At 46.4% G+C, this 16,429-nt stretch overlaps 6 protein-coding genes across 6 annotated transcripts; 4 read left to right on the forward strand and 2 right to left on the reverse strand.

Moving 5' to 3' along the window:
• Positions 1–27: 27 nt before the first annotated feature.
• On the forward strand, positions 28–893 carry C8R40DRAFT_1168588 (uncharacterized protein; the record flags this gene model as incomplete). The annotated part of the gene is made up of 2 exons (XM_046231211.1): positions 28–168; positions 261–893. 2 exons carry the CDS (start codon positions 28–30, stop codon positions 891–893), a joined length of 774 nt encoding a protein of 257 aa, XP_046088356.1.
• Positions 894–1,668: 775 nt separating this feature from the next.
• C8R40DRAFT_68823 (uncharacterized protein) lies at positions 1,669–3,470 on the forward strand. The gene is made up of 2 exons (XM_046235874.1): positions 1,669–2,513; positions 2,567–3,470. Exons 1-2 carry the CDS (start codon positions 1,916–1,918, stop codon positions 3,301–3,303), a joined length of 1,335 nt encoding a protein of 444 aa, XP_046088357.1. The 5' UTR covers positions 1,669–1,915; the 3' UTR covers positions 3,304–3,470.
• A 445-nt stretch (positions 3,471–3,915) lies between these two features.
• C8R40DRAFT_68825 (uncharacterized protein) lies at positions 3,916–7,139 on the forward strand. The gene is made up of 7 exons (XM_046235875.1): positions 3,916–4,797; positions 4,849–4,911; positions 4,969–5,046; positions 5,094–5,308; positions 5,363–5,380; positions 5,433–6,117; positions 6,171–7,139. Exons 1-7 carry the CDS (start codon positions 4,038–4,040, stop codon positions 6,941–6,943), a joined length of 2,592 nt encoding a protein of 863 aa, XP_046088358.1. The 5' UTR covers positions 3,916–4,037; the 3' UTR covers positions 6,944–7,139.
• Positions 7,140–7,478: 339 nt separating this feature from the next.
• On the forward strand, positions 7,479–8,859 carry C8R40DRAFT_1040992 (proline racemase family; the record flags this gene model as incomplete). Its single annotated transcript, XM_046223965.1, has 4 exons — positions 7,479–7,550; positions 7,622–7,728; positions 7,785–7,897; positions 7,952–8,859. The coding sequence occupies 4 exons, from the start codon at positions 7,479–7,481 to the stop codon at positions 8,857–8,859; spliced, it is 1,200 nt and encodes a 399-aa protein (XP_046088359.1).
• A 100-nt stretch (positions 8,860–8,959) lies between these two features.
• On the reverse strand, positions 8,960–11,080 carry C8R40DRAFT_1040995 (MFS general substrate transporter; the record flags this gene model as incomplete). Its single annotated transcript, XM_046223967.1, has 13 exons — positions 8,960–9,152; positions 9,212–9,291; positions 9,346–9,503; positions 9,561–9,662; positions 9,714–9,961; positions 10,008–10,102; positions 10,154–10,246; positions 10,305–10,332; positions 10,404–10,530; positions 10,585–10,694; positions 10,756–10,837; positions 10,906–10,921; positions 10,979–11,080. 13 exons carry the CDS (start codon positions 11,078–11,080, stop codon positions 8,960–8,962), a joined length of 1,434 nt encoding a protein of 477 aa, XP_046088360.1.
• A 739-nt stretch (positions 11,081–11,819) lies between these two features.
• C8R40DRAFT_1235957 (uncharacterized protein) lies at positions 11,820–13,797 on the reverse strand (the record flags this gene model as incomplete). Its single annotated transcript, XM_046233401.1, has 1 exon — positions 11,820–13,797. One exon carries the CDS (start codon positions 13,795–13,797, stop codon positions 12,217–12,219), a length of 1,581 nt encoding a protein of 526 aa, XP_046088361.1. The 3' UTR covers positions 11,820–12,216.
• Positions 13,798–16,429: the final 2,632 nt, after the last annotated feature.

Raw genomic sequence — 16,429 nt, forward strand, 5'->3', positions numbered from 1 at the left:
CTGTCCAATATATATTGGACATTCAAGATGCCAGTGATTGACGATACTCTGAAGGACGAGTCCGAAGAAGATCTTAATATTGAGAACGAGATGCTCATCATACAAGGATCAATCGAGGAAGAGTTGATCATGAGCCAAAATTTGGAGACTGCGGAGGAATATGCTCAGGTTTTTTACGATATCGCTCAATGTGCGTTTTCAGTCGCCAGTTTTTGAACCTGTTATGAACTCATTTCTATAACCATACCCTAGGTCATTAGTGGGTTTACACCTATGTTCACATCCTTCATCGGGAGCTCAACCTCGCCAATATCATGGTTGGCGAAAAAGACGGGAAGAAATACGGTGTGTTGGATGACTGGGATCTGGCGATATCGCTGGACAAACAAGAAGAAACTCCAACCCTACATTATCGCACGGGAACCAGACCTTATATGGCCCTTGAACAACACTCGTGTAAGTGGAAAGGCCTACACCGCTATCGCTATGACCTCGAATCCCTCTTTTACGCGATCCTCTTGGTAGCGTCCTCCCCCAGTCCAAGTGAAGAATGTGAACAGAACAGCGATGATGATGGTGCTGATGACTACTGTCACTGGATTGACTATGGTAACAGGTTTCTTCATCGCGAGAAGATGTTTATCATTATTCTTCCTTCATGGGAACCTACCGTAACTCATTTTTTTCGTGGGTTCTTTCAATGGCTTACCGAATTACAAACATGCTTGAACCATGGCTTCCATGCGTTTCGGCGCCACCAAAGAGACGAAATGGACGCAGCTGAAGCAGCGAAGAACCGGGAGCGCAAACGAAAAAAGGGTCAAAGTCAAGGGGAGGAGTGGCAACCACACAGCCTCAACAAGTACTATTTATCTTCGATGAGGATACGTTAGGCGGTCATTTTTCATATAAGAACATGGTGTTCATCATGCATCAATTCTGTGGAAAAAAACTTGAAACACGAAGCGTCGAGTGGCAGGAGATGGTGCAAAAGCAGAAGCAGTTACAGACTGAGAGGACTGGAACGGATGGGATGGCTCAGGATGGCTAGGTGACTGGGACAAAGGCGACTACAACAGCATCGGTTGACTATCTTCGTAGTCAGTCACTTGAGTCCTGTTTCATTAGGGTCGTTCAAAGTTGAAAAGCGCCCGCTGCCAGCGACCTCCGTTGGTAACCGTCATGAAGCGCATCACATATGGTCACATCGTGACCTACTCACTTTTTCTTGTCTTTATTTGTTCAACGGCTAGAATTTCTACTAATGTACCTATCCTATCTCCAGAAATGGTATAATACTGTATACACTCATGTAAATTGTCCATCTATTGCTACTCTTTGGCCTGGAGGGACAATCAGCTAATCATGTGTTGGGGCTGGATGCCGCGGGAGGGTTGACAGCCGAAATCTTTTTGCTTTGATCATGACTGGTGTTCAAGTGGTTATCTTCACCGAAGTCTCCTCGGCAGAATGGCATCTATGCTAAAGCTATATGACTGGTCGGATATAATAAGTAGCCGGTCTCAAGCCTCACCGGCACTCCTTGTGATTAAAGGATTGCCGTTGCAGGCCGTCGCATGCAGTGTTACATCAAAGTGACTTCTATTTTAAGAGCAGGTGACATTCGTAAGCAAACGGGTGCCGTTGGCAGCGGCGGGCGCTTTTCAACTTTGAACGACACTATTGATCTACATATGTTCGAATATCAATACCATAAACGTTGCGGCTAATATTTTGTTCTCCGACAGTGACTCAACTTCGCCCTCTCTTTTCAAATATCGACAGTTGTATCGCTTTTTTGCGTTTCATTTCGGTAAACTAGCTCGATATAATAAGCATCAGATTTTCGGTGTGTTCTCTACTTTTCCCCTCTTTCTTTCTCTGGACATCGGAACCAATCGACTTCGAAAAAAGCATGACCATGACCATCAAACAATTGCACACTCCTTCTCAACCCAATCCGAATGGGTCTGTCAATGTGGTAGAGTTTGATGGAGCCGCCGGGTCGTTGTTGAATGAGATTCTCAATGTGGAAGAAGGATCTTCTTTCTCTTTCCCCTTGACAGACAGTACCACACGCACTGTTCGCCTGCGCCACATTCCGTTCTGTTCCAGTGGATTTTGCAGCTGGGGAGGTACCATGGCCAGCAGGGCGGTGTGTAATTGTACACATTACCCACCTAATCGATGTGACTGGAGCGGGGAAAAGCTGCTCCTGAAGCTCAGCTATCCAAGCGTTACCCCAGCCTCCGAAAAGTCTCTTATGGATCACTGTCGAGAACAAGCAGAGGGTGAACATGTTCGGGTCCTCGACAATCTGCCAGATATCTACTGGAAATATGATATTCCGCTCAGTGAAACTGACACTCCATGCTTTGACCTTAAGGAGGAGTTTGAGGATGATCATCGGACGATACGCCTTCTACGGGGCTCAATACAGGAAGAAATAGAACCGTTCTCGAGCTTGAATACTGCATCAGAATGTGCCCAAGTCTTCTATGACATCGTACAATGTTGGTTCTTTCAATTCACGACTTTCCTTCTGTATTTTGATTCATGTAATTAGGTCATCACTGGATTCATACTTATCCTCAAATACTTCATCAGGATATCAGCCTCGGGAATATCATGGTGCGCGCCAAAGATGGGAAAAAATACGGCGTTTTGAACGATTGGGACCTTGCATTTTGGCTTCATGAGCGAGATGGAATTTCGACCTCCCGATTTCGAACTGGTACCCGACTTTTCATGCCACATAAGCAACATTTGCGTCGTTGGAGAGGTCCATATCGGTATCGCCATGACCTAGAGTCTCTCTTCTATGTCATCCTTCTGCTTACCACCCTTTTCTCCAGCCCTAGTAAGAGGGCCTACAATTCTCTCGATGACGATGAGGACAGTGACGAGGAAGACGGCGACGAAGAAATGATAGGTTATGAACGTTGGTTTACCCAGGGTGACAGCTTTCTCCACGACAAAAAATTCAAGATCATTTTGGTTGTCTCTTGGCGACCTCACTTAACGCACTTCTTCTGTGACTTCTTTCTTTGGCTGAAAAGATTTCATCGCTGCTTGTATGATGGTTTCACCGCATACTCCCTTCACATTGTGCGTCAAAGGGATCCATTGCAACAAGTACCGCATTTCGACAACAATACTTTAGACGGTCATTTTTCATATATGAATTTTGTCTTGATTATGCATCGATTTTGCGAAGAGGAACTCGAAACACGGAATAGCGAATGGCAGGGAATATTACAAGAGCACCGAAAAGTTGAGGATAATGAAGGGAATGAAAAATAACAATCAGACAATGAAAATCGGGACAATGTAACGAGGGTGATTAGATATTGTTATAGCTCCCCTTCTTCCCTAAGCAGGCATCTTGACCCCAAAACTCCAAGCTTATACGCTGAGGTGAGCTGAGGTGTTTGCAGTGCATTTCAACAGATTCCAACTGGCTATGTCCGAGATAGCTACAACACACAATTGTCCCGATCTGGGTTTGAATTTCCAATGCTCAGCAGCAGCAGGCTGCCTCACGATATTGTCGTTTTCTTCTGTCGTAAACACGTTCTTCTGACAGAAAATTCCATTATTGTATTCTAGCCCGGATGAATGTCAAAGACGAGTGTATTAGAACAGGACCCACCATGAGCCTTGAGGCAAGATATTGATATCGGAAACAGTGTGGAAAGGCAGCAGTGTGGCGTAGCTCCCTGTCGCAGGGGAACAAAGACTCGGACAGCGCAGGCGCGCAAGGACATTTAAGCAGGCCGTTCCTCTGACCATGAAACCCACCTTCTTACACTTGGACCACGAGCTACATTTCGATTCTTTGCTATGTCTATCCCACACACACGCTCTCGCACTCGAAAGGAAACATCATATGTAATCCCTCCAGAACGTTTGGCATCATCGAGCCCCGAATCCTCCCACCTTTACAGAGGAGCTGGAAAGGCGGTCCCAGACCCTTCATTCAGCACCTTGCCAGGGGGGGCAATTGTAGGAAATGATGATATAGGTCAGTGTTTGTGATGTATCAGTGCCAAGATCTTCACCCAAAAACCATTGACTTTCCAGGACACCTTAACACTGCCGATTCAGGTTTCCAGCGCGAGGACAATGCTACCCCAACTCAACCATCTTCTGGCAATGATCCCAATATCCAAGCATATCTGTCAGACACTGAGATTACTCGTGGAGGGTCGGAAAAGGTTCCCCCTGTTCCAGTAACCCCCGAGCGAAAGGCGGTTACTGATTCGACACCGGCTAAAAGTACCCCCCATAGCAATCATAGCAGCAGCTTCAGCTCTACTGCCCTTTTAAATGACAGGCAGTACAAGGTCGACGAAGCAAATAAATACCTCATCGGGGATCTCGCTAATGTCCGGACTCTTCCCGTCAAAGAGTGGTCATTACTCAGTTTGAACTTGGATCTTGACAAGGATACATACCAATTAAGTGAGCAGGTCAAGAAAAAATTCCAAAATTACTTAAATGCAGAAACAAAAGCGAAGCGTGAGACGGACCCAGAGCTGTACAATTCTCTCATTGCATTGCTCAACGAATTGAAGGGAAATAGCAGGAACATTGTGTTCTATAGACAGGATGTGGTCCCAGTCCGGGGGTCACCTGTAAAGCAAAAACCAGACATTGGTGCGGTCTTCAAAGAGCTGATAGGATCCCGAGACCCACTCGTCCTGGCACAAGCTTCTGATGAGAAGATTTTCTGGGGGCTTATCATTTTACTGATCGAAGTAAAACACGAAAAAGGGAAATTGATTCGTGACGATTGTGAGTTTTGAGAATGTTGGCACCATCTTACGGATTAACGTACCACTACAGTTGGAATCGATGCGAAGTGGAAGAAAGGGAAGAACAGTGGAAAAAAGCGGGTAAAAGGAGCAGGTAAGTTCTGATATTCCGAGGTATTCCACCTTACTGATACATTATCCGGTCCGTTAGACGAAGCCAGTGGGCGCGCGCCGAAAGCAAACTCAAGGAGCAAGTCTGCCGGCGATATCAGTAACGTTCCACCGAAACGTCAGTGGTTTACCTCAAAAGATTTTGACGACGCTCATTCGTTCCAGTAAAATCCATGCCGGTCAGCACGAAGGAGTATCGAAAAAAGCAAAGAGATACCCAAAATGTTCCGCTGCCGCCAGACAGAAACACTCCAGAAGGGGTTAGGACCCAAACGGGCGGCTATGCATGTGATATCCTATCGACCGGCGTCCTCAGAAGTCACGTGCATATCTTCATTGTTGATTCCACACTTGTTCGAGGCATCTTTTATGACCACTCGGTATTGACCCTCGTCATATCTATGTTTAAATCAGTATTCTAACTATATCTTTAGATAATTGTTGAATCTGCGGTATGTTTACAGTTTTCTTCACGTCCCTATCATTTTCAACGTTGAGCATTAGGTACTGAACCTTGAAAACGAAGGCGACCAGCTTATATTTGCGAAAATGATCAAACAATTGCATGCCCTTCCCCCAGGAGGCCTAGGACTGATCCCAGAGCTGGAAGCACCCTTCATGAAAGATCCGGCTAGTCTCAAATATGGACAGACATTACCTGAATTCGAAAAGGCTGAAGGACCGCCTTCGAACGGAATTTTTCAGATCGAAGAGATTGAAGAAGGATCCAAATTTACCTTCCCCTACAAGAATGGAACAACCAGCACCGTTCAGCTCAAGCGCGTTCTCTTTCGTTCCCGTGGTATCATCGGTCGAGGAACTATTGTTGTCCAGGTGGTGTGTGCTTGTACTCACTGCGCTCCCAATCAATGCGACTGGAGTGGGAAGAAACTTGTCCTGAAGCTCAGCTTCCCTAGCATGACTCGAGTCCCTGAACAAGCTTTTATGGATCGCTGCAAAGAAAAAGCCAAAGGTGAACATGCTTGGGTTCTCAACCACTTGCCACATATCTACTGGACATTTGATCTTCCGTTCGAGGAACGTAGTCCACAGGCTAATTTCAAAGAAAAGTTCAAAGATAAGTATGAGATGCGTCTTCTACGGGGCTCGATACAGGAAGAACTACAACCACTTTCGAGCCTGGAGACTGCGCTAGAATGCGCACAAGTATTCTATGATATTGTACAATGTGAGTCTTTTCAATGGGTTATTTTCATTCATCATTTTCATCCTCATACGTAGGTCATCATTGGGTCTACACTTATCCTCAAATACTTCATCGGGATATCAGCGACGGGAATATCATGATCCGCGTCAAAGATGGGAAGAAATACGGTGTTTTGAATGATTGGGACCTTGCAATTTGGCTGAATAACCGAGACGGAATCTCGACCTCGCAATTTCGAACTGGCACTCGTCCTTACATGGCGCACGAGCAACATTCGCCTTCTTGGGTTGGTCCACACCGGTATCGTCATGACCTAGAGTCTCTCTTCTATGTCATCCTTCTGCTTGCCACCCTTTTCTCCAGCCCTAGTGAAAGGGCTTACAAGTCTCTCGCTGAGGATGATGACGACGAGGATGACGACAATGAGGACGAGGACGAAGAAGAGAATGAGAAGGATGTCAAACTTTCCAAAACCAGCTACCGTTATGAAACGTGGTATACTCAGGGAGACGACTTTCTCCATGACAAGAAAGCCCTCCTCATTTTAGATTTCTTATGGCAACCTATTCCAACGCAGTTCTTCCGTGACTTCTTTCATTGGCTGATGAGACTTCAGCATTCATTGAATGCTGGCTTTGTTGCATTAGCAGGTCATATGGTCCGACAACGTGATATGCCGCGACAAATACCGCACTTCGATATCGATACCTTGAACAGTCATTTTTCATATGATCGTCTTGTCTCGATCATGCATCAATTCAGCGAGGAAAAACTTGAGACCCATGGTCGTGAATGGCAGGAAAAATTGCGGGGACTCCAGGAAGACGAGGATAAGACGAAGAAATAATCGGGGACAAGGAGAACGAAGACGTGGTCAGGGAAAAAGGAAAGGAGGAGGATGACTACTTCTCCTGCCTTTGCGCGGATTAACTGGCGTTCAACCCTCTTCATTGTATTCATAGTCGTTTCAATTCTCCATTTCCGCTATTTCTTGGATAGGATAAGATTGGATATCGGTTGTACATTATATTTAGCTTACGAAATTTCGATCGATGGTTAGTCTGTTACACACTTCTTGGCCCTTCGAGGTTTCGTCGATGACTTCCCCACACTCATCAATCATGATAACCAAATATGATTGGGATTCCATGGCGCACAATGTAACATTGTTCCTCCTGCATCTTTGGGCGTGTTACACATGTACTTCTTAGCAGTTTTCATGGTTTTACATACCCTATATGTTGATGAATCATGATAACCGGATACTACTACTAGATAGGAATAGACATCCCACGGCGCGATTAGTTTTTACACCGCATCTCGGTCCTACATGTACCTTCCCACCAGTGTGCTTCTTTGGCTTCACACGACCATCTACGACCATGGATGTGCTCCAGGAAATCGGGGAGCATCCTTCAATGGTCAGGACGGTGGAATTGCACACCTCAGGGGAGGTAAGAATCCAGGCTCACGATTGACCTTTTTTCTCTACGAGTGAACATGAAACCATTTGAATTATGAATAGCCCACAAGGATCATCGTTTCTGGGTTCCCAGAGCTTGAAGGAGAGACATTGTTGGAAAAACGGCGCTATGCCAGTGACAATCCTGCAACCGACGCGGTTAGAAAATGGTTCGCGGGTACCATTGCGCGACCGTCTCTAATAACTTAAACTGACTCCTCGATAGGCTGATGCTCGAACCACGAGGACACGAAGGGATGTACGGCGCAATCCTTGTACAAGACACAGAGTTGACGCTATCTGGTGAAGCAGATATCGGAGTTCTATTCTGTCATAATGGTGCGGATACTTTTCACCTTCGGAATTGCTCTCTGCTAACATACATCCGCCCAGAGGGTTACTCTACGATGTGTGGTCACGCAACGATTGCTCTGGGCCGTTTCTTGGTTGACACTCACGACTCGGAGGTATTTCCTCGAAGATCGTTGCTGCAGGTGCAGAAAGACGACAACGGACAGACGTTCACCGTGCTCAGGCTTCATGCACCTTGTGGTGTTGTCACTGTCAACGTGCCCACTACACTCGAAGATAAATCAGACGCAACAAAGCCTGTCCGATTTCAGTCTGTTACTTGCTTTGTGTCCTCCCCAAAGCAAGGCGTCACAGTCGAGGTCCCTTTAGAGATGGCATGGCCAAAGCTCATCAAACAAAACAAGCGACAGATTCGAATGGACATCTCATATGGTGGAGCCTTCTATGCTCTCGTGTCTTCAGCGGAACTTGGTTTTGCTTCCCTCAGAGGGTCTAATTCTGAATTTAAAGAGCTAGCAGAGGCTGCACGCATACTTCGTATCCTTTTGAATCAAAATTCCCAAGCGCGCAGATCATTCGTTCATCCTAATGAACCGGATATAGGTTTTTTGTATGGAATCACCGTTATCGACTCAAGTATCTCAAGAAATGGAGCCTCGGACCAGGACGAAAATACTGTGACATGGATCTGCTTTTTCGCTGATGAGCAGATTGACCGTTCACCAACAGGGTCTTGCGTCAGTGCTCATGTTCCGCTAGCCGTTGACCAGACTCAGCTTAGGATAGGGGAATGGTGCACATACCAGTCGTTTATTAGCGTACAATTTGCTGGAAACGCGTTTAGAGGGCGCGCCGTTGCGCACACCGAGATGGGTTATGTTGTTGAGATTGAGGGTTTTGCACATTATACAGGAACAGCCACCTTCATACCTCCGCAGAATATGATGGATGCAATAGGCAGCGGTTTCGCATTGAAGTTGCCCTCATGACTTGATCCAATAATGAATCCAGGAAATAGTATAGCCCCTTGTACTAGTACACAGAGGAGAATTGTGAAATGACATCACTAACACCCTGTTTGAAGTCCTGTCACAGCGAGTACTTGAAATCAGGATGGCGATCACCCAGCTCCACCCATGCTCTCCTTGCATTTGTACCCTTCTCGTCGTCCGAGTCGATATTATAGGGAGCAAGAATTTCATCTCTCCTCTTGACTTTTTGTTTATTCATATGATTTAGGAGTAGCGAATTAATGCCTGCCCCTACAATGATTAGGATGGTACTAAGAGGATCGTTCTGCTTAGAAAATGGAAAATAGTGTAGACAAGCAAGATGGCGCACAAGGTTAGATTGATTATTGTGGTCTTTCTGTATCGTGGTGCTTCACTTGTAGGGAATAGCCATGTGCTCGTGATACCTCCCTGCAGACGAGTCGGATTAGAAAGGGGAACTACCGCTGAGGGTAATGAACTCACAGCATTTGTTGCAACGAAACCAAGGGCAATGCTTGTCGCCCTACGATAATGTGGCTCAGAGTTATTAGCCATCCATGCAGAAACGGGTGGGACGGCTGCATAAACCCCGGGAACGGTGAAGAATAGAGAGCCATATCGGATGTACTTTTCCTCCGAAGCTTTGTTGATTGGAGGATATCAATGCGTGCAGATCGAAAAGAACCAAGAGAACATACTAAGGTAGATGGAAAATCCGATAACACCCAGAATAGATATCAATACGGTCGGTATTGCGCGAGATTTTATGCGGTCCGAAAAGAGAGAAGCCGTTAGGGTGACTAGTAAATGTTAATCATATGCGAGCTATTCCCTTGAAGCTCGTCACTAACCAATGAATCCTCCAGCGAAAGGCCCTACACTGAGCAGCTGTGTCTTGTTCGCGCTGAATCCAAGTTGATTCACGATGGAGGGAAGGAAAAGGGCTTGGCCGTAGAGCACTGTGCCCTCCATATAGAAGATCGCAAACACAAGTAAGACGTGAGGAGATTTAAGCGAACGAAAAACCTCCTTGAACGAGAAGTGATCTTCATCGCTCATAGAGGAAGGTTTATCTTTCTCCAATCGTCGGATAAGTACTCTGCGAAAATGTGAGGACATGATGTTGAAGACATTGAATTACATACTCTTTCAGTTGTGGTGTAATGAATTTGAGCTCTTGCGGAGTTGAAGGGATGAGGAAAAATCCCAAGATCCCTACCAGGGAGCTGAATATCCCTTCCTGCACGGTATCTGTTAAGAAATGACGAACAACGCAATTTGAACTACACACCAGAATGAAGATCCATGCCCATCCGGGTTTACCACTGATTCCGTCCATGTGGATAATTGCAGCGGCAAGTAACCCGGAGAACGCGCCAGACAGCTGAAATATTCCCATACTATTAGCTTGTTGCAAGCGAAAATTCGACACGATCACACACCGACGCCGATGAAAAGAAAACGGCCACACTATGTAAAAACAAGAGATAACAGGGAAATGATGAGTAGACCGATTTTTACGGATCATGCAAGTAGCTCACCGAAATGCCAACTCGGATCGAGTGTAGAATGAGGACAGGTAGAGTACTATACCAGGAAACATCGGACCCTCGACAAGACCCAGGAACGCTCTGACAACGACTAAACCAGAGTAGGATGTTACGAGACCTGGATAAAAATGATGAATATCATATTGACACTTTACGCGGTCCGCTTAAGTACCTTGCAAAGCGACCATAAGACCCCAGAGCGTGAGCAGAGATGGCATGAGGTAGCGGGGACCAATCTTTCGTAGCAGAAGATTCGAAGGGAGTTCGGCGCAGATGTAAGGCCTAGAGACAACGACAAAAAAAGTTGATCGCGCGCAGCTAAAACAACCAAAAGGAATCGTACACATAGAGAATCGTAACGCATACTTGATATTGCCGATCAGACATGCCTAGATCCTTCTGTAGCCCGGCAACACGAGCGTTTCCTAGAAAGACGGGAAAAATTGAAATGAATACTGCGACCTCGACGCTCAACACTTCGCAGTCTCCGTACCAATGTTTGCACGGTCCTGACAGCAACGCCTTGTGAGTTTATGCAAGAAGAGGGTTGTTGAATAACTTCATACCAAGAAGGAAAGAAGATAGAACATCGTCATCATGGGCAGGATGGCAAAATCCAGCCTCCTCACAGCCTGTTTTTCCAACTTCTTGAGGTCCGCCTCGCCCATGTTGTCGTAGTTTGAAAGTTTCATGTCTTCAACATGGTCACACATACTCTGGCCTTTCAGCTGAGAGCTACTAGTGCTAGGACTTTCCGCTTTACGAGCAGACATGGGCGTGATGGTGGTCCGAGTCAAAAGGGAGAACCGAGTCACAAGTCTTAAGTAGACGGCGGGCGCTGAATCGAGGATCTGGGGTAAAGTGCGGGGTCACGTAAATTTCAAATTAAGTTTTTTTCACCGGATCACTGTGCTGGGTGCCTGGCATCGGACAGCGGATGATCCTGGACAAGTTGAGGAAGGCGACTTAGAATCTGCTGTATTGTTTGTGAGCAACAGCTTTGACGATATCAATGGGCAAATCAAAATATTCCTGCTACATCCTAATTTGGCAACTTTCACCTCACAAACTCTTTCATTGATTCCTTAAGCGGCTATGGTCTAAGGTAGTCCCAGATGCCAGCCTGATCGGTTCAAAGTTTTCTCAGATTTTCTCTCACCAATGTCGCCAATGTTATCCAGGTTCCGTTGTGCCCATCGGATCCAGAATCCATAGTCCCGAGTCGCGCACCGCAGAGATCTTGTGATTTCATAGCAGAGGCGTCCTAGAACAGCAGGTGGTGAGAGGTAGTGAGACATGCTTGCTTTAGCCTAGAGTTTGAGACGACACAACAGTTGCTAAATTATGCGTCGAGGATTATACCAGGAACCTTGCTGCGAAATGTCAGTCGAGGACAGAACGTTTAAGGGACATGTTTTTGTATCGCGAGCCCTCAAGTGAACCGCACAAGTACTTGTAATTTTTTACAACACTAGATATAGGTAAACAAGATTCTCATATTCGACACTACTAGCTATGTATGTAGGTATTCGGAATTGGATTGGATCATAAGTAAACGAAAAGACATAGAATTTGCTGTGTGTAAGGGAAGGGGGTACGACGATGCTCATAACAATTGAGGATGGGAATGATGATGAAGGAATGATCTATAATACAAGGGCATCGAAGGGTGACTTTTCAAAGACGAATGTGTGTACAATGGACAAGGGATATGACGATGATAGATATAAGAACGAAAGCAAAGACGACAGCCAGAGGTGCAGACAAAAGAACGAGAAGGAAAGGCGTCATCAGATCATCCCGGTTACTCATCGTCCTCGAACCGGAAGTCAACGGCATGACTCCTCAGAACCTCCTGAAGGACCTTGCATCTCGTCTTCCACTTCTCCGTGTCCTTCTCCAGCGCCTCCACTTTCGCTTCAAGCATTAACTTGTGCTCAAGCTTTCTCCTCCTGCTCTTCCTCGCCGCAATCGTGCTCATACGACGTTTGTACTCGAGCTTCTCCTTCTCAGTGGCGTCTGGACCTGGAGCTTTGGACTCGTCTTCATGTCCTTCGTCGTCATCATCAGCAAATGCCTCCGAGCGAGACCGCTTCTTGGTGGAAACTTCTTTGGGGGACGTGGAAGACGGAGCCACGTATCGACGAGCCTGAGTGGGAGCATCAAGAGGAAGGAGAGCATCTGGCGTAATGTTGCGACGAGTGCCGGTCGCATATGACACCTTGCGACTTGAAGAAGGGATAGGAGGAGGAGCGGGTTTTGCAGGAGCGCTGACAGAAGGTAAGCGTGGTGATGGGTAAAGGCTGTCAACAGACTCGAGGGCTGGCGTGGAAGGAGGAATGGTATACAAGTGTTTGCTGTTGAGCAACTCTGCCACTGAATCGACAGGTGCTACCTGCTTCGCAGGTTCGGCCACGACAAGCATGTCATATAGATCAGACACCGCATCGGTAAAAATTGGTTCGTCCATTCCACCGACCATTCCAGACCAGCCGAACTCCTCATCAATAGCATCCATTATGGGGGTGCTAAGATCCGGTGCAAAGGGAGAGTCATCCATCGGAGAGGTGTTGAAGTCGTCGTATGGTGTGCTGAAAGGAGACGAGAGGTACTCGTTGAAGCTTCCAGTCTTTTGAAACTGTGGAGAAGCTGCGAACCAGTCGTCGAGTGAATCAGCCGAAGTACACGACGAGATTGGAATTGGTGTACCTATGAGGGTATCGACGACGGCTTTCAAAGCCGCCTCCTCGTCCTCGATTTGAGAGACCGCAGGCATCTCTGCTGGAACATGTACCGGAGACATAGTGTTATTGATAAGTGCAGCGTGGCTCAATGTATTATCAGTTGGTTTATTTGCTAACATAGATAGGTAATTTCGACTGAGGGACTCAAAGTCTGGCAAAGGTTTCTCCTGCGACACTAGTGTGCGAGGTGATGTACGTGGCGGCCGAGGCAGTGCTTGTGGAATGCCATAGTGGGCAGCTAGTGAGTATGCTGAGGAAGATGGTTTCGATATTGCATCAGGTGAGCTAAAACCATTGCGCGAAGCCGTAGACGGGTTAGAAGAAGCAGCCGAGTTATTCAGAGTAGGCAGAACATCTTGGCTCGAGTTTGTTTGATAAGTGAAGCTCGATGAGGCGGAAATTTCGACGAGGTTTCTTGGTCTAGGGTTGGTTTCGGAAGGCACGATGAGCGGCGGCGACCTGGATATTCTGTAACCATGAGGTATTAGTTCTGATTCGTTGTCACATATCGAGGAACCAGATTTGTCTGCGGACAACGACGACAACGACGACGATGATGATGACGGAGAGCAAGATAGTAGAACATTTGGGGAATGTACCCATCGATAAACATTGGCATACGACTCCATTGGAGAGGTCATTATACGGGCCCGAATCGTAATGGTAGATGACTCAGGCAGCTGAGGTCCGCAGACAGGAAACGGAGGCGCAGTAGCCTAATTGCAGGTAACGAGGAATGTGTAACTCACAGAGATGTTCAGTTGACGCCAAATGAACCGAGAAAAACTGTCAGAATACCTCTGGGAGGAGAGAGGTCTGAGCAGATGGAGGGGGAAAGAGAAAGTTTTCTACTTGATCTGACTGACCTTGACTCAATATAAGTGATTACTGATACCGTTTTCGGCCCGTAAATTGACTCGCTGCGGCGGTACCGAAATAACATTGACAGGCGCGCCCGTGAGCAATCAACTGTCAACAGCTTTTTTGCACAGGTCGTTGTACACCTTTTAGCTGGCTCCCATCTGCTGAAAAAAACAAAATGCATTTTCTCAATATTGTCAGCCTAAATCACTAGTGACTCTTTGGAGGTCGGGACAAGGATGCAACAAGAATACTAGCAAGATCGAACGACGACGTGCAAAATCCGAATTATTGTACACCTGCGCCTACCACGGATTTCGTTTCTCAATTCTTTCAGAACTTCCTTACTCACTGTTCAGGATGGCGCATAGCTTTTCGCGTTCCACACTTCCGTGGCAAGCGCGGTTCTGATTTGGACAAACGAACAGTGCTTATAGGTGTTCATGTTTTTTTTTGCTTGTCATGTTCAGTACTATGCAGCGACGAGTACAATCTGAGTTTCTATGCAGCAAGAGTTTTTCTCAAACTCATCCTCTTTCGAAGCTTGTAGAGAGCTGTGCGGTTCACTTGGTGACGATAGATCTCGACAGATTTTCACGGGTATGTTACCGTATTATGTAGCATCAAACCGCCTTCAACTGATCTCCACGTCAGTTACCCACTGGTTAGCCATGTATATCCTTCAAAACGGCGGTACGGTGACGGTGGATTCAAAAGCCTAGTACCCGATCTTCTCCTTCTGACTAGATCGTGAAGCGGCAGCATATCGCAGCAGAGAATCCGCTAGTGGCTTGTGTCAAAGGGCTACTCTATGTAGGACACGGACACATGAATAACGCTACACTTCTCAAGCATATCTTCTTCAACCCAGAGACCACATTATAGCATAAGGAGAAGGTAGCTGGCGGGGGGATTTCAGAACTCATGAACATTTTGAAAGAACTTGCCGATATCAAATAATATCACAGGACTGCCTCGTGAAAAGAAGTACTGTGCTGGTTTCTGGCGGAAATAGTGAGCAGGATGATTTTCACTCACGTACAGATGAATTGGTATCTCCACTCTATAATGTGCATAATTATGTTCCTCAGCGTTGACTGTCTTCAATCATCTGATTGACTAGACACCTCATTCCTGTTTTACATTTCTGTTTAAGTATGAATCCAAAAACACACCTGGAGTGTTCGCTGTAAGACTATGGCCTTAATGAGACTCGAGAAACGGATTGTGAAATTTGGGGCTGAAATCAAAGGAACTTGTTCAATTTTCGGTGGATGCAAAGATTAAGTACGGGCGCATCAGAGGCCGCAACTGGCCGCAGGAGCCTTTGTGATACTTAGCTAAGCAACTACCGTCTTCATTCTGCCTGCCTCTTTCCTCGATTCATCAGCGGTGCACAATGGCCTGTCATGTCCTCTGGAAGCTGAACTGATCGCTCAGCTCGGTGTTTTCAAACACACAACGATGGACTGTATAGCGACATGGCCCACTAATCAACGTTCAACCCTGACAGAGAATAGGGAGAAGAAGGATGTAATATCCGGATAAGGCCAACTCATAGCACTAGGATTGTTCCGAAACGATAAGGATTGCAATGGGAAACGAGGAAGAGTGTGGGATACACGTGGACTTCGTGCAGGAGTCTCCTTGCACCTTCAAGCTTCAAGGGTACTGCTGCCTCAGGTAAATCAATTCTAATAACATATTGTTCGTCAACCTTGACATTGGATAACATTGGGGTATCAGGCAGGAAGCAAAAAACGCGGTTAGGGTCTGTTTTGAAGAAAGAATGCCACAAAGATTAGATTTGTTGAAGAGAGTGGTTCCTTACTTTCCCTGGTCAATGACCATCAGCTATCGCTAGAAGAGCCCTTGGGACGATATTTTAGCAAAAAGTAACCCAATGGCAATTTTGCGCTGCTTACACCGCGGAGGCAGTCAGATCCCCTTTCGGCAATATCCTTGCCCTTTTTGGAAACGAACGTTGAACACGCGCATTTGGTGTGCCTGGTATGTAATTACCGTGACCATTTCGAGCTTCTTGAACCTTCTCCGTGTACCTCTAAATGCAACTTGGTTGCTAACCGCTACGTAGACTTCAGCCCCTTCAGTCTTTCTGTCTTCCTTCCCTTGTATATTCTGTCTTTTTCCAACGTTAATCACGTCGACAACGCTCTCTACCTTCGGCGAGATCATCGAGGACAACAACGGCTGAAGGTTGGCCGCTTTTATTGGGCTGGATCGTCTCATCTTAGTTCTCTTTTACCGCAGTCATTTCTCTACTTGGTTTGGAAGGACGACTCACCATAGCCACGTCTCGAGTGCCCCCCTGTCAAGTGTAAATTCTGGCTTGGTGAGCTGAGGATTTTGTGGACATTTAGTACGTCTGATTTTCGATTCATTTATCATTCT

This window comes from Lentinula edodes (assembly GCF_021015755.1).
Source record: "Lentinula edodes strain Le(Bin) 0899 ss11 chromosome Unknown C8R40scaffold_10, whole genome shotgun sequence".
In the NCBI taxonomy this organism is placed as follows: Eukaryota; Fungi; Basidiomycota; class Agaricomycetes; order Agaricales; family Omphalotaceae; genus Lentinula; species Lentinula edodes.

Coding starts and splice junctions, on each gene's coding strand:
- C8R40DRAFT_68825 (XM_046235875.1), top strand. CDS start 4,038: ATGTATCAGTGCCAAGATCTTCACCCAAAAACCATTGACTTTCCAGGA. Junction 4,798..4,848: donor GAAATTGATTCGTGACGATT/GTGAGTTTTGAG, acceptor GTACCACTACAG/TTGGAATCGATGCGAAGTGG. Junction 6,118..6,170: donor ATTCTATGATATTGTACAAT/GTGAGTCTTTTC, acceptor CCTCATACGTAG/GTCATCATTGGGTCTACACT.
- C8R40DRAFT_68823 (XM_046235874.1), top strand. CDS start 1,916: ATGACCATGACCATCAAACAATTGCACACTCCTTCTCAACCCAATCCG. Junction 2,514..2,566: donor CTTCTATGACATCGTACAAT/GTTGGTTCTTTC, acceptor TCATGTAATTAG/GTCATCACTGGATTCATACT.